Source organism: Acinonyx jubatus, chromosome A1, assembly GCF_027475565.1.
Source record: "Acinonyx jubatus isolate Ajub_Pintada_27869175 chromosome A1, VMU_Ajub_asm_v1.0, whole genome shotgun sequence".
Classification (NCBI taxonomy): domain Eukaryota; kingdom Metazoa; phylum Chordata; class Mammalia; order Carnivora; family Felidae; genus Acinonyx; species Acinonyx jubatus.
The window spans coordinates 107,085,788-107,102,149 of NC_069380.1; the positions used below are offsets into that span (position 1 = coordinate 107,085,788).

Consider the following 16,362-nt stretch of genomic DNA (forward strand, 5'->3'; position numbering starts at 1 on the left):
TGAATTTTGGGTATAAAATAGCAGTCTTTTGCATGTAGCTGTCCAGTTTTCTGTGTTCTATATTCTTGGCTCTTTTGCTGTAAGTGAATGGACCATATATGAGATTGGGATTATTTGGGGGCTCTCTGTTCCATTGGTCTCTGTATCTGTTTTTATGCCAATTCCATGCTGATTTGATTACTGTAGTTGTGTGATAGAGTGCAAAATCAGAAAGTGTGATGCCTTCAACATTGTTCTTTTTTTTATCATGATTGCTCTGGCTGTTCAGGTGTTTTTTGGGGGGGGGGTCCACAGAAACGTTAAATGGTTTGTTCTATTTATGAGAAAAATGTTATTGGAATTTTGATGTGGATTGCATTGAATCTGTAGATTGCTTTGGGTAATAGGGACTTGTGAACAATACTAATCCTTTTGATTCGTGAACATGCAGTGTCTTATGAGTTTGTTGATCATCTCTTCCACTTGAGCTAGTTTTTTGTTAAAATGTTTAATTTTTTTTCAGTTATTTTTTAGTTTCGTGATTTCTCATTGGTACACTCTTTTATTTTCTCTTTGTGGAAATTGTTTCTCTTTTATATATTGTCCTCCTCACATTAGCATCTTTATGACCATTATTTTGAGATCTTTAGTGGTTTCAGGGAAATCAACTCCATTTCATTAAGATGTGTTTCTGGAGTTTTATCATGTTCTTTAGTTTGGAGAATTTTCTTCTCTTTTCTCATTTTCCTTGACTGGGTGTTGGTTTCTTTCCATTATATCAAAGAACCACCTCTTCCAGTCATGATGGACTGGGCTTGTGTAGGAGTTGAAGTGTATCATTCCAGCCTGGTGGAAGTTTTTGGTTCTCTCTAAAACCTTGTGAGATTTTGTTAGTGGTTCCTAATCCTTGACCATTTGCCATGACCTGTCAGTGTCCTAAAGAGGAGGATCACCTAGATATGGAGCCTTGTTAAAAATCAGATACTCAGAGAGTAGCTCTTAAAGTATGCACATAGGCTGCTTCCAGGGAGAGACTGGGAGATGGGAGTTTGTATCTGCCTCCTCTTTGGTGGCCCCTAGGGTATAGCTGGTTAAGAAGTGTTTCATTATTGCTTCATTGATTAGGCTCTTCTTTTATTTATTTACTTATTGTTTTAGTAATCTCTAAACCTAAAGTGGGGCTTAGCCTCCTGACCTTGAGACTAAGAGTCGCATGCTCTATTGATTGAATCAGCCAGACACCCCTAGGGTCTTCTGATAAAAATTGATTTAAAAAACATTGTATGGGGATGCCTGGGGGGCTCAGTACTTTAAGCCTCCGACTGGATCTCCGCTCAGTTCTTGACCTCAGGGTTGTGAGTTCAAGCCTGCATTGGGCTCAGTGCTGGATGTGAAGTCTAACTAAAAAAATAAAATTAAAAAAAAAAACAAAACAAAACACCACCATTGGTGGCTTGGTTGTTGTAGAGTTATTGTGAATGGAAAAAAAACCCCATTCAACCTAATGGCTTGCCAAGTAACTTAAAAACACAAAAATTGGGGGCGCCTGAATGGATCAGTCAGTTACTGGTCTGACTCTTAATTTCAGTTCAGGTCAAGATAACATGGTTTGTGAGTTTAGCCCTTTGTCAGGCTCTGCACTGACAGCGTGGAGTCAGCTTTAATTCTCATTTCTCTCTCCCTCCCTCCCTCCTTCCCTCCCTCCTCCTTCCCTCCCTCTTCCTTCCCTTCCTTTCTTCCCTGTCTGCCACTCCTGTGCTTTCTGTCTCTCTCTAAATAAATAAAGGGGAAAAAGAAACCCACATAAAGTTTAAAATTTTATTCAGGGAGTGTAACAGGTGAACAAATGGGAGTATAATGCATGGACTTGAGGAAAGGTCAGGATACTAAGAATTGCCAGAGGTGCTGAGATTTGAAGGCAATATTAAAGCATCACATATTCAAGGTATTAGCAATTGAGTGCCTGTGTTTAAAGTGCTTAGAAATGTGCCTGGCATGTAGTAAGACTCTTAAGTATTACCTATTATTTATTTTAAGCTATTCACCTGTAAGTTTTTAGAACCAGTATTTCTAAACCATTGAGCCATCAGAGTAGCTGGGGCCTGCAGCTAGACGTGCAGATTTTTGGTCCCTCCCCAAAACTGCTGTATCTGAAATCCTGCAGGTAGAGCTATGCAGCCTGTGTTTTAACAAACTCTCCAGGAATTCTGATGTACAGAGAAGTTTGAGAACCACCACTTTTGAGGTTCTACCAGGTATAAAACCAAACTAGTGATGACAGTTGAGGTCTTTAGGACGCGGCATTACTGTGAAGCAGAGATTAAAAAAAAAAAAAAAAGCTATCAGATAAGTGACTTGCGCACAAATAGGAACACCAGAATTTGCGTTCCTTCCCTCTTTTTAAAAATGTCTTTCACATAAAATAGTTCTTTGAGAAATAGTTGGTCATAATACTGAATAAGACAGGTTTTAGAGAAATGAGCTGACACTATTTCAAAAGCCTTCTTCTCATTTAGCAGTCATTTCTTGTCTAATTATTGTCAGGCACAGCTCTGGTTATAGGGTAGCTCTTAGTATGTTAGGGAAATCAAACTCTGAGTATATCGATTATGATACGGTGTTTTAGGTGCTAGAATAGAAATAGCCTTTTTCACTCCATGCTCAGATCAAGGAGCTCACAAGGTTGAAATAGCCTTTTTCTCTCCATGCTCACAAGGTTGAGTTCCATCTGGGTCTTAAGGAATAATGGGCAGTTGCCAAGTGAGGATAGGTTTGGGGTGAGGGTGTTCCATGTATTTGTTGATATTAGTGCTATAAAAGCTACTGTTTTCATTTTTTGCCTAAGTGAAGACACACTTTTCTTTTGCTCCAAAAAAAAAATCTCAAATCCATCTTTATATTATAGCTTTTATTACTCTGTTTTTTCTGTTACATGGATTGGTTGGTTAATAGGCCTCTCAAAAGCAGCTCATGCCCCCAGGGAATCAGTATCATAGAAAAAAATTACTGTTTTAGAAATGCCTGTCGCCTAGTTATACTGTCAATATTTCAAAACATAAACTTATTTCAGAGGTTCCCAAAGTTTGTTTTTTGGTCCCCTTAATACTTTGAGTAACTTTTTTCATGGCACCTCTAAGCCAAGAGAAATTCTTTACAGATGTATTAACTGGTTTTGTGCAGACAACTTAGTAAACATGTATGTCCTAACATCTTGGTTGCTTTAAAAAAATAACAAATTGAAAGAAAAAATTTTTATTTCCTTTGAATAGAATCATGATTACTGACGGGATATCAATGCCTGTCCTTGTCAAGCCATGGAATCAGAATGAATGCCACCAACTCTCTTTTCTAGTTCCATATTGTCTCTCGTACAATGCTTGGGGTTTTTTCACAGCAACCACAGAAAGCACTGCTTTGCAGAGATGTGCCATTAGAAAGAGCATATGGTCTAATTGTAGCCCGGAGTGGAGGGGGCTGCAAGAGCACCTGGTTCCAGGGGTCCCGAACAGACCAGTTTTGGCCACTTGCCACAAATCAAATCCAAAGGCAGGGAGAAACAAGACAATTTATTTCAGTGAGTCCGACACTAGGGTGAGAGTAGACTGAAGTCTCAAAGCCTGTCCAGAGTGCCGAAAATACCAGGTTTATATAAGGATAATGTGGGATAAACATGGTTGAATGCAAACGGGTGGGCACTGAAGGTCAAGTTGATCATTGTCTTGGAGTCAGTCACATGGGGTCTTGTGGCTCAGGACAGTGCTCATTGCTTAAGGGAGAAGTTTCTGTTTCCTTCAGGGGATACTTTGCCCACAGGGTCTTTTGCCTGACTTAAGAGATAAGCTGGAAAGGAGAACTTAATCAGTTGGAAAGTACAGCCTAAAGTAAAAATGGAGGTAGTTGACATTCTCTTTCATAATGTTGCAATTTTGAATTACCTTTATTAACTAAGTTGAATATCATTGGGTTTCCCTCAAATTGAAAATATTGTGTGGGGCCCCAGGATATTTCCTGGGAATCATAGGTTTATTTGATAAAATACACAGGTGGGGTTCACTTCTATTTTGTCTGGGTCACCAAGCTGTCAGTAGTATATCTTTCTTTTTCTGTTCTTCATTCACTTAGGCTGCACTGGTGTGAGTGATTGCTACCTAATAGCCTGAAGGCACCAGCTTTTTTCACTGCCTCAGGTGGCACTTTCATTTTTTTAAGTTCTATTTATTTTTTTGTGATCTCTACATCGAACATGGGGCTTGAACTCAGGACCCCGACATTGAGTCTCATGCTCTTCCAACAGCCAGTCAGGTGCCCCGGCGCCTTCATTTTCTATTCATTGTGTGCCCATTTCTAGAAGTACCTACCTGTGCTCTTAGCTTATGCTTCCTGTTGCCCTGTGGGGCTTGGCCACGAATTGTTCCTCAATGGCATGTGTTTGCACACTAAACTGCCCAGATGGTAGTCCTGAAGGAAGTTCTATTTAAGTGATTAAGTAATCACTATTTCTCTAGAAGCTATACTTGGTTAATATTCAAGAAATACGAGAGTGCAATATTTATGGGGGGGGAGTATTTATATTGCTGTAGAAATGTGTTTGAAAAAGGTGTGTTGAAAACATGAATGTCATACTATTCATAAATTTATTCATAAAAAGTTTGTTGATAAATTGCTGTGTGTTATATATAGCCCTGGCCCTTGTGGATTCCCATTTTATATGCCTGCCTATATAGGAGCACATCTCCTATCCAGGGGACAGTTTAAATTTGGTGCGAGATGTAAATTTTGCTTTAGTAGGTGAATACAAGGCAGTCAGGGAGTCCTGAGTGGGAGTAACCCCGGGGAGTAAAGGAGTCAGGCCTGAGTTAGTGAACTGAAGGAACAGGAGGAAAGATTCTTCCATGCAGAGTTGTGGAAGAGCATAGTATACTTAGGGAACTTGAAATAGCAGATGAAAGCTTAGAATGCATGGAAGAATGTAGTTGAGGATAGAGAGAGAAATAGGATTTCCATAGCCTGTGGAGTTTTTTATTTATCCTGAAAACTTGGGAAGCCTTTGAGGGATTTGAAATGAGTAACACGATCAGTTTTGTACTTTGGAAAGGTACACCTAGATTCAGGGTAAGGCGTATTGGAAGGGGAAAGAACACTGTAAAACTGGAACCAGATAAGTGAGGGACTCCTGACTCCTGCATTGACGTAGGTGAGAGGCTCAAGGGCCCGAAATAAGGTCGTGGCAGTAATGTGGGGATGGAGGGAGGAAAGCGGCAGACTCCCCAGGATAATTTGCTAATTGAATGTGATCATATGAGGGAGAAGGAGTGGTGAGGGACAGCCCTCAAACCTGGCTGGAAATACTGGCAGAAATGTTGTTGACCAAACATGGACTGAAGAGGAGGAATGGGCTATGCAAAGAAAGTTGTGCGTTAAGTGCAGAAGCTTGAGTGTCCTCTGGCCTCATCAGTAAGCAGTTGAATGTATAGTCTCAAGCCCAGAAAGTAGAAAATAGACTCACTGGTTATCGGCATAGACTTGATAAGGTAAAGATGTGCGAGAGGGAAGAAAAGACACCAAGGGTGCCAGCTTACACAAGATCAAAAAAAACCACAGAGATGTAAGGTAGTGGATGAGTGAGGAACCAGAGAAGAGGGATCTGTTGGAAGAAGAATCTCAGAGTAATCCTTTCTCTACTTTGTACATTCTAGGTTTTTGAAATAAATATCTGACTAGTGATTTCACTAACAGTTTCCTAACGGGATGTTATCGTTACAACCACAGCATCCATTCTGCCCTTCGTCTGTCGTATAGGAGCCATCGTTTGAGTGGCAGACCCCCCCTGCTCCTGGTGATTCCTGATTAGGTCTGTGCTGCGCATAGGGAACTGCTGTCCCTCTGCAGCGATTGGGTTTGAGTTTGGCTCAAGGAAGGCATTCTGTGGATGAGAGGGGTTGGTTCAGGACAGGGCAGAGGATTCAGATGCCAGAGGAAGTTTTGTGGAAACCTCAGGGGGGAATTTGTCTTGTTTTTAATAAAGCGCTATTCTTCTCTATGTCAGTAAACACGGACAGAAGGCCTTAGACTTGCTGCAGCTCTGTTGGCTACCAGCCTGACAATGAAGCTGACAGGAGGGCACAGCTGAGAAAAGTGTAGAGAAATTTTGTGGAAGCCCTGAGTACACTGAACACCTTGCCCCTGGGCCTTACTGTGTAATCCATTTTTGGTTTTCAGCTATAATTTTATTTTCAGAGAAGGAACATGTGATGGGAGTGCATGAATGATGGATGCGAATAGCACACACACCCTAAGGTGACGATGTAGCCAGCTCCAATGTCACATGGGAGCTCTGCAGTGTAGTTTTCAAGGCCCTAAAATCTCTGCCGGTAGTTTTGGGGCGGAAGACAGGAAGTAGGTAGGGTATGATTTTAGAATTGTAAAGTATCATGGGGCGCCTGGGTGGCTCAGTCCGTTGAGCGTCCAACCTCGGCTCAAGTCATGATCTCGCGGTTCGTGGGTTCAAGTTCTGAGTCAGGTTCTGGGCTGACAGCTCCAAGCCTGGAGCCTGCTTCAGATTCTGTGTCTCCCTCTCTCTGCCCCTCCCCCACTCATGTGTGCGCGCGCGCACGCGCTCTCTGTCTCTCTGTCAAAAATAATAAACTTTAAAAAAAAAAGTAAAGTATCAGGAGGAGGACAAAAGTTCTGGTGGAAATCAGAAAAGGAATTGTGTATTCATTCTCGTGTCACATAGTTTTTACTAGTAAACAAGAGTTAGGTTTTTGTGTTAAGTTGTAAAGGTAGGAGAAAATTCACTAAAATAACAAATCTTTAAAAACTTACTTTAAAAAAACTGTTGAGGAAAATTACCACATGTACACAGAAACAGGGAAGGGAACGGCCTCTCTCAGGTATGTAGCACCCAGCTTCACTAGCTGTGGATGGGGGCCCCATCCTGTGTCACCTGTGACCCTCTCGCCTCAGCTGGAAAACTTAAAGCAAGTTCATCCCACACTATTTCAGTATGTGGCCCCTGGCTGTCTCTGTCAGTAGAGCACGTGACTCTTGATGACCAGGTCATTGAGATCGAGCCCCACATTGGGTGTAGAGGTTAAAAATCTTCAAAAAAAATTTCAATATGTGTGTCTAAGATTACACTGCTTTAAGGAGGCATCAGTAACATTCAGTAGATGTGAAGAGACATTATTCCTTGTCTCCTTCCTTGACCTTATGCAGAATAACAGTATTTCAAGGATAGCAACAATTATTCAAAAGGTTGACACTCTTAATAGAGTTCCCTATAAAGAATAGAGTACGTTTCCAGGAAAAACGATGACTCTGCTACTGACAGCAGTTAATACGTATAAGAGTGAGTGCACCATTTCCTGTTTTTCTTTGCAGAGGCCCAACTGTGGAGTTCCCCTTGTTTACCCATGAGTTAAATCATGTCTCTGTCTTACCACAGAGGTGTCCTACTCCTTAAATGTCCACAGTGACTAAAAAATAATACATTTTTGTATTTTGAAATAATAAATTATATTTGGAATCTAGGTTTTCGATTTATTGATAATGTTAGAACACAGATCCAAAGAACATTGCAGTCTGTGTGTACATCTATCCTTCCTTCCTTCTCTGGAACCTACCACCTTGATCATTACTTTTCTCTACTTTCAGTCTCTTTTACTGCATCTTATCAGAAATTAAGCATAAATCCAGTCTTTCTCATCTTAAATGGAAAAACGGCTTTTTTCCTTCGGCTGCAGCCTGCCCTCTTGTCCCTGTCCTAGGCTTGTCCAGTTGTTTGTGTCTGACCGCTCTGTTTCCTGACTTCCTACACACTTTTCTGCCCCCTCAGTGGTCTTCCATTCTTAGCCCTCACGAAGGTGCTCACTGCATGTTGCTGAATCTGAATATGCAGATATATTCCAGCCTTGACCGGACCTCTCCCCAGCTTTCCACTGTTTGCCTCATCACTCCATGACACCTAGAAGAGGACGCACCTGATTTTCCTCCTCCTTTTCAGGCATTTTCTTTGTAGCGTCCTTTGAGGGATTTTTTTTCTCTGCCCAACTTTAGGATTCCTCTGTGCACCTGTCTTCCTCAGAAGTCCCCTTAACTTGTACACCTTTATTCTGCTGGTGAGGGGTGCCTTGGTGGCTCCGTCAGGTAAGCGTCCAACTTTGGCTCAGGTCATGATTTCATGGTTTGTGGGTTCGAGCCCCATGTCGGGCTCTGTGCTGACAGCTCAGAGCCTGGAGCCTCCTTCGGATTCTGTGTCTCCCTCTCTGCTCCTTCCCTGATGGCTCTCTGTCTCAAAAGTAAATTTTAAAAAAATTTATTGTGCTGAGTGGTGAGACTTAATTTCTTATCTCTAGTTTAGCCTCTTTCAGAATCCTATATCCGTGTATCCAACTTGCCCTCTTGGTAACTTCACTTGCAAGTCTCACAGATAACTCAAATTCAGTGTGTGTTAATCTCTTTCATGTTCTTCCTAAAGTCTGGCCCTCTTCCAGTATTCTCTGACCCTGTGAATTGTGCACATTGTTCTCAGATATTCTTAACTTCTGGCTCTCCCTTCTCAAATCCAGTTAGCAACCAAATGCTGTTAATCTTGCCCCCTAAATACCTTTTAAATCCAGCCAGTTCTTTCCCCTTCACCTGCTGTCAGCTAAATCCAAGTCCTCTCTTTCCACCAACATTACTGCAATAACTTCTCCTTTGGCCCCTCCAGCCTCCCTGCCAGCTGCAGATATCACAAAGTGGCTTTTAAAACCAACTTGTCATGTCATCAGGGAAGGAAGGACTGAAAGCTTCAACGTCTGTACCTTAAATCAGTATCGGATTACACAGCATGAAGAAACATTCCAGTATGTAAGGGAAAGCCAGACTCTGAACTCAGTACTCACTGTTCTCAGATTTACAAATTAGTTATTTGTTCTTTGCATTTCATTAAGAGAATAGTCTCTGTTGAACATCCTCCCTCAAAATTCAGAATGTTTTAGTCTTAGAATTTGATTCACAAGCTGATCCATTTGTTAATTCCTTTCAGGAGACCTTTCTGGAAAGGGTTGGGTGATGGCCTGAGTGCTGACTCTTCTCCCAACATCTTCCTGCAGTAATCCATTTGTTAGAATGAATCACTTCATGTGAAGCTATGGGCCAAGTGTAGCCTTGTGCTAAGACAAACACACCTTCCAGGGGCAATGATGAAGATCGAGCTTGAGAAGTTGCTCCTGTGTGTTCACAGGGCAAGGGTGGTCAAGACTGCCAGTGGCCTGAAGTAGATCTTTCTTTCTGAAATAATGCCTGTCACTTGTCTGCCTAAGAGGGCCCTCTGGCTGAGCTGAGTGGCACCCTCTGCTGTCATGAGCTGTTGCACCTGCAAGCTGGTTGCACAAGCCCTTAGGAGGAAAAGTCTGCAGGTCTGCAAATGCCATTATCCCATGGAACTTAACTGCTATCCTTTTTCTTCACCTGGAGCCATCCACCCTTTCCTGCTTTGTGGAGGGTGCCAGGAAGCTAGAAGTCTTTTCTATAAGTCAAGGGGTTTACTGGGGAAGAAGCCCCAACAATTTGTCTTGCCTGGGTACTGAGAAAATTCTTGTCTTCTGCTGGCAAACATAAATTATTTGGTTGTGCCTGGACAAACAACTTTCTCACACAAATTCACTGGAATGTAACAGGGTAGCCAAGATGAAAAAAGCTGCAAGACTATCATTAGCTTCTTCTTTCCCTACATGAATCCTAGAAAAGAGAAGATAGCATCACTTCCTAAGGCTCGTTTATGCTATGTTATCCCAGATGAGAATAGTGTGAAGGGAAGTACGTTAAATGGGATGATAGAAATAGATAAACTAGGAGTCTGGGGAAAAGATGGAAAACAGAGTGGGAAGGATGGTGCATTGCTGATACGCGGCTCCCTGATGAAAAGATGCTGTGGGTGTCAAGTCTGATGGAGGGGTCGGCAGTCTGAGGCTCCTTTAGGACACCTGAAGTAGGAACATATAATAAAAAGCAGGAAATCTCTGCCTTTGTGCTGACAGAAAATTGAAGAATGTGATACGTTCCCTTGGTTTTCTGATAACATGAAAATTTTCTGTAATCCTAGGAAGCAGGGCCCCAAAAGAATGATTGAATTTATCAACCCTTCAAAAAAGGACTTGAAGTAACTAAATGGGGCTTTAAGTACACGAATGAGAATGTTTTGCTCCGAGTTTTACAGACTGTAATCCATACAGTCAAGCATTTTGAGAGGGAAAAATGAAAACCTATAATACAAAGTCTCAGATTAGAAAATATTGCAGTGATGTCCTCTCATAACAAAGCTTCTGAAAAGATAACCATAAATGAGAAATAATATCTACTAAAAAAATGGTCTAGAACTGGGATCATCCAACTACTGCTTATGGTCCAAATTGGGCCTGGTACTTGTTTGTTTAAATAAATGCTCACTGGAACACAGCTCCACTTCATATGTTTATGCATTGTCTGTAGCTGCTTTTGTGCCAAAAGGACCAGAGTGGAATTGAAGCTATGACAGACTGAATGGCTTACTTACTGTCTTGGCCTATAGGAAAAAATTAGTGGATTCCCAAAGAGAATCGAGTAAAGTTACTTTCCAGTACAGTAAAACTATAAAGAGAAATAAAAATAATGGATGAAAATATACACAATCCACTGTGCACATAACAGGAACTACAGAAATTACAAAAAGGAACACAAGGTGCATTATTAAAAAACATAATAGAAGAAAACTTTCCCAAGAGACAGTAAAACTTATGTTCAGATAGACAAGGACCACCACCTGCCATATAGAACCCTGGATGGAAAAAACCAATGAACTTGGAGGTAGTCCAGTGTCACTGTTGAACTGTGAGGATGAACATAAGTATTTCCAGGGAAAAGCTCAAGCTTCTTTTGGGATTCTAAACAGTAGCAGTAAAAACTAGAGGACAGTAAAAACAATCTTTGGTGGCTCCTAAAATTAATGCATGAACCCTCCGTTTGTGTGGCTTTGTAGAGAATAAATTTTTAATCATGAGGGGCTGTTGCTTGAGTCTGTCTTGTTTTTAGGATTTATCAGGATTCTAGCAACCTTTCAGTAGATGTAGATACACTCCAATTTCTAGAATATATTAGATCCCAGTTATATAAGGGGTTCATGGAAAACTTGGGACTGATTTAAGATAACCTTGGTCTCTGGAACGATCTCATGATTCTCATGATCTCACAATCAGTAAAACAGTTACCCTGGAAATACCTCTCAATGGGTGAATGGGCGTATTGGCGAGGGAAGGATTGTAGCTGGTAGCACAAGTTACTGGGAAATAGGATTCTGTACCTCTGTCAGAGGTGGTTGTCAGAAATTAGGACTTACTAAGGCCCAGCCTAGTATGAGTTTGGATGGGCTTTCATTCCCAGTCAGTGCAGACCCTAAAAGAGTGAACAGGCTAGGACCAGATCTCCAGACGGAGCAGCTGATTTATTTCAGTGTGGAAGAGTTTTTGGGTGTAATCTAAGTAATAATAACCATCAAAATAACATCAGTTAACCATGAAAGCTAGAAAGTGATGTTAAAAATCAGAGTGTTGTACTCAAATCACACTGTATTCTTTGCTAACAATAGTGGTGACTGATGATAATTTTACATTTGTCTTACTTTTTTTAAACAATGAAACCTAAATGGTTATTATGCAAACAAGCCAGTGGCTAAAGCTATGCCAAAAAATCTATTTTAAATTCTGAATAATAATATGTTGTTTTGCTTTACGGGTCGTGTGTGTGTGTGCACACGTGCGCATGTATCTCTCTTGGGATTTCATCATATGAGGTAATTGTGGTAGTCCAAGATTTCGGGATCCTGGTGTCTTGGGCAAATTTTATTATGTTATTAAAATCATTCATCTTTGTTGCTAATAAAATCATCTCTCAATACATTATTCCCTATATTGTAGAAAAGGCGCCGGCGGATTGACCGAAGTATGATTGGAGAGCCAACAAATTTTGTGCACACAGCTCATGTAGGATCAGGAGACCTGTTCAGTGGAATGAATTCCGTAAGTGTTTTGATGGAAGATACAGATGGGGTCTTGGGGCATAGACCTGTGTCATCTGTATTGACAGGTACATACATTCTTAATGGTGATACAATGCTCATTGAATGTGTAGGCACTGAATATAAATACATAACCTGAGTATATAGAGAAGAAAATAAGTAGTGAAAATTTAATCTCTTCCCTAACTTGCCAAACTATGCATTTGTTTCTGCCTTTCTCCTGAAAAAATACTTTAGAGGACTTGAACACCAGCCTTTTAGTAACATTAATCTTTCTGTTCTCTTAAAGTTACTTAGTTGCCTTTTGCAGACCTGTTTATCACTTTTACCTTATAAAATATTAGCCTTTACTTGATACTAGAATGTGATTTATTCATCACTGAAATGTAAATAACTTGGATACTAAGCAGAGGATGAAAATGTGTGCATATTTGCTCTTATTTATAGAGATTTCAGTGTATTTCAGAATAGACTTTAGATTTATTCACTTGAACTTGTATATTCCTTAATTTTCATCCAAGAGGAAAACAGTGCACTAGAATAGAAGCAGCACCAAATGAGGGTTTGTCAGGGCTCTGGCTCATTATTGCCCTGAAGTAATAAGCCACTAAGTATCAGGAGCGTCTTTGCCCAAAATCTAAAGTAAACTAATATACCTAAATGGTCTCTGAAGTGTTTAGAACCAGAAAATTAGTAAGACTTTTTTATGGATAGAGAATTGCCCGTTGTCTGCTTACTTGGCAGAATTAACAAAAAACTTTACAAGAGAGCAGAGACTTTTAAAATAGGTAGATGGTTATCCTGGATACAGCAAACAAGTTTGTCACATCAGTTACTAGGTAAGCAAAGGAATAACATTTGTAGCTTCCTGGAAAGGAAACAGCTTGTTTGTTTTAAATCTGTAGGAAAAGTACTTTGTTTTGCTCAACTGCTTTTGTGGAGTTGTAAGAGGTGTCAGTTGCTATCAAAATACAAATTCAGTAGCTTTGTTTCCTGGATCAGCATGAAATAACCAAATGGGAACCTAGGATTTTTCTTTAGAGGGTTATTTTAATACATATAAATAGATTGAATGGCTTCAAATTTTGATGAATTTTTTTTTTTTAATGTTTATTATTTTTTAGAGACACAATGCAAGCAGGGGAGAGTCAGAGAGAGAGGGCAACAGAGGATCCAATGCAGGCTCCACACGGTCAGCACAGAGCCTGATGGCCGGGCTCAGACTCGCTGAAGTCAGATGCTTAACTGACTGAGCCACCCAGGCGCCCCAAATTTTAATTTCTTAATAAATGTCTTCCCCAGTTCAGGTTTTTAAAATTCATTTTAATTTAAAATGAATTAAATTTTTAGTTCATGGTATGTAACTTTTTAAATCTTGTTTATGTACATTTCACAATTTCCTTTAAGATTCCTATTCATCATTTTGTCTCTACAAGGAGCCTGTCATTGATGTTGGTGACTATTGTTGCCGTTGATTTAGGTAGAACTTCAGGAAGGACTCTTGAAGGGGCGTCTACTTCTGCTTCATCTGAAGGACCTGGGTCAAGACAGGCCCTTGGCTGTCTCCAGGCAGCTTTCTCTGCTAAGGGATGGGATTTTTTAAAAAGTGTCATAGCTCATTAGAACCAAATACGTCTCCCAAAGGCTTTTTGTACTTACTGCCGACATTAGTTTTTGTTTGTACAGTGACAAACAGCTTCTGACTCCTATTGGGCATGGGCTTGGTTTTTTAGTCAGTTCTGTCAGGTTGAATATCATGCCATTGCTGAGTTTCCTGAAAGTCTCACTGATAGATAAAACTTGTCTGAGCCTGATATGGTGAGAGAATTTTGCTCTTACGCGCAGTAATAGTATAAGTGAGACAAAAGCATAAATGTTGTTTATCCAAAGAAATAGTTTGCCTTGTTAGTTTGTCCTAGACTGAGCAGCATGTGTTAGGTACATGGCTTGATGCACATGAAACAGCTGTGCAATACGGGATTATTGAATGGTCAGATGACTTGGAATTTGTTTTCTCCTAAATAAACTGTTCTTCCCAAGATAATCTTTTATACTAAATTTTTGCTAGAAAAGGAGTCCATGACTGTTTTAATAATGTAGACTTACTGTGTTAAAATACAGACACAGTCAAAATAATACATTAGAAAACCTAAATCCTGTGGTTTGAAATTGAACAATTGAGTTTTGGAGGAAAACCAGTTTTCTTTTCTTGGTTAGAATTAGCATGACATTATGAATCCACTATGTAAAAATACAAAGATTGTATTTTTTTTTTATAAATAGGCCCTAAAATATCTAGAAAAAGTAACATGTTAGGTGGGAAATTATTTGGTAGGTAAAATCAACTTTGTACCACAAAAAAGGAGCAGAAAATGAATTTTAACTGTAGCATATGGACTGTACTGTGGCCTTCTCAGACTGGGGAGGTTTATTGAAAATAAATTGGCCTATAGATTTCAGGTTTTTTTTAATAAAGTAGTCATTTTAAATAATGTGAAAACAGATACAACATGTGATACCACTAGAATAAGATGTTCAACGTGAGTAAAATTTTCAGTAGATGGGTAAAAATTACCCATTTGAGAACCAGTTACATTTTCTTACTTAAACCCTTTGGGATTCTAAATAAGCTATGCGTTTTATATTTTGCTTTTCTGTTAGAATATATTTAAAACTGCCTTGCTCAGAAAATAGGCAAGTCTTTACTATTTTCTTTAAACCTACTGACTCAGCATCACCAGTGAAAACACCACACAAGTCATGTTTTTTATTAAGTGCTTACTAAGTATTTGATAAGTAGATTAATAATGGATGTTGTCTGTCGTGTCCCCTCCCTGGGGAACCATGGAAGTGTCAACTGGCTGGCTGAGCTGATTGCCAGGGCTCTCTGACTCTTCACAGTTAGGTCAACACCTCTGAAACTTTCTTACCTCTCCTTTTTCTAGCATTCTAGCCTGATTCTCTCATTCACTGCTTCCAGTGCGGTATGAAGTAAGATTGGAATAATGGATGATACACTTAGGGTACTTCACAACTTGCCAGTAAGTTTATGCACCTTTGTTTTAGCCCAGTAAGAGAGAAAATACCACACCATTTATGTATCTCATACATCAGAAAATAGCCCTTTTGGGTGGTTAGGACAGATTATCATGTTGACTCTTTTACAGATAGGAAGACTTACCTTTAGAGAGAATAAATACTTCACCCAGAGTTAACCATATTAATGAATATATTTGGACTACCATCCAAGTCTTTGGATGCCTAACTTTAACACTATCAAGTATGTAAATTCTATCACATGGAACTTTAAAATTGATCTTTGGTCCAATTTCATTCATAATTATTTTTGTCTCCAATGGATGTGGTTCCATACGTGAGGTGTCTGTATACTTTAAGTTGAGTTGATCTGTATACTTTAGACTGTTTTCGAAGTGTTACCAAGTACATTGTGAATTACAGAACAGGGATTTTGTCACTGGTAAATGGGGAGGGAAAGAGGCGGCCCAGCAAGTGGTTTTCTAGCCTCCTCAACTTGCCTCAGGGCAGTCAGACAAATTTAAGTCTAGGGGCGCCTGGGTGGCTCAGTTGGTTGAGCGTCCAGCTTTGACTCAGGTCATGATCTCAGTGGTTTTGAGTTCAAGCCTAGCATTGGGCTCTGGGCTGACAGCTCAGAGCATGGAGCCTGCTTCAGATTCTGTGTCTTCCTCTCTCTCTGTCCCTCCCCTGCTCGCGATCTCTCTCAAAAATAAAAATATTAAAATAAAAATTTAAGTCTATAAAAATGGAATTTTTTTCTATAAAAAGTATGCTTTCCACAACTGCTCCGCTGGAATGTTGAGACCACCATCTGCTGCGTCGTCCCTAGTTGCTGACTTGGTTCTGTTTCTGTCTTGTTCTAGGTTAGCTCCATCCAGAACCAGATGCAGTCCAAGGGGGGCTATGGGGGTGGCATGGCCGCCAGTGCACAGATGCAGCTTGTGGACACGAAGGCTGGATAGCCCCGCGTCCCTTCTCCAGTGAGTACCCAGCTCCCACACGCCAACAGCATAGCTTGTGACGGCTTGGAGTTAAGTGAATTACTGAAAAAGGGCAAACATCTGTCACTCCGTTGAGTGTTTCTAGTGATTGTTGTAGGCACTTTACTTTGAGTATCAGTTTTAGGTTGCTCTTCTCAAATGCTTTAAGACATCCAGTTGGGAAGGAGGCTTTGACAGATTGTGTCCCTTAAACAAAAGTGAAATTACTGATTTGAGTATTGATACTGTGGGGAATGCCATATATCATGAAGTACCTTTATATTTTACACAGCGTTATTAATATATTTTTCATGATAAACTTTGAAAGAG

General features: G+C 40.2%; 1 protein-coding gene across 2 annotated transcripts in view; it reads left to right on the top strand.

Moving 5' to 3' along the window:
• CDC42SE2 (CDC42 small effector 2) overlaps positions 1-16,362 on the top strand; it is a 35,890-nt gene that overhangs the window by 17,089 nt on the left and 2,439 nt on the right. For both annotated transcript variants that reach the window (XM_027076770.2, XM_027076769.2), the window contains exons 2-3: positions 11,916-12,017; positions 15,916-16,032. In XM_027076770.2, coding sequence (XP_026932571.1) covers positions 11,916-12,017; positions 15,916-16,014 — 201 coding nt within the window. In that variant the 3' untranslated portion in view covers positions 16,015-16,032. The remainder of the gene's footprint in view (positions 1-11,915; positions 12,018-15,915; positions 16,033-16,362) is intronic.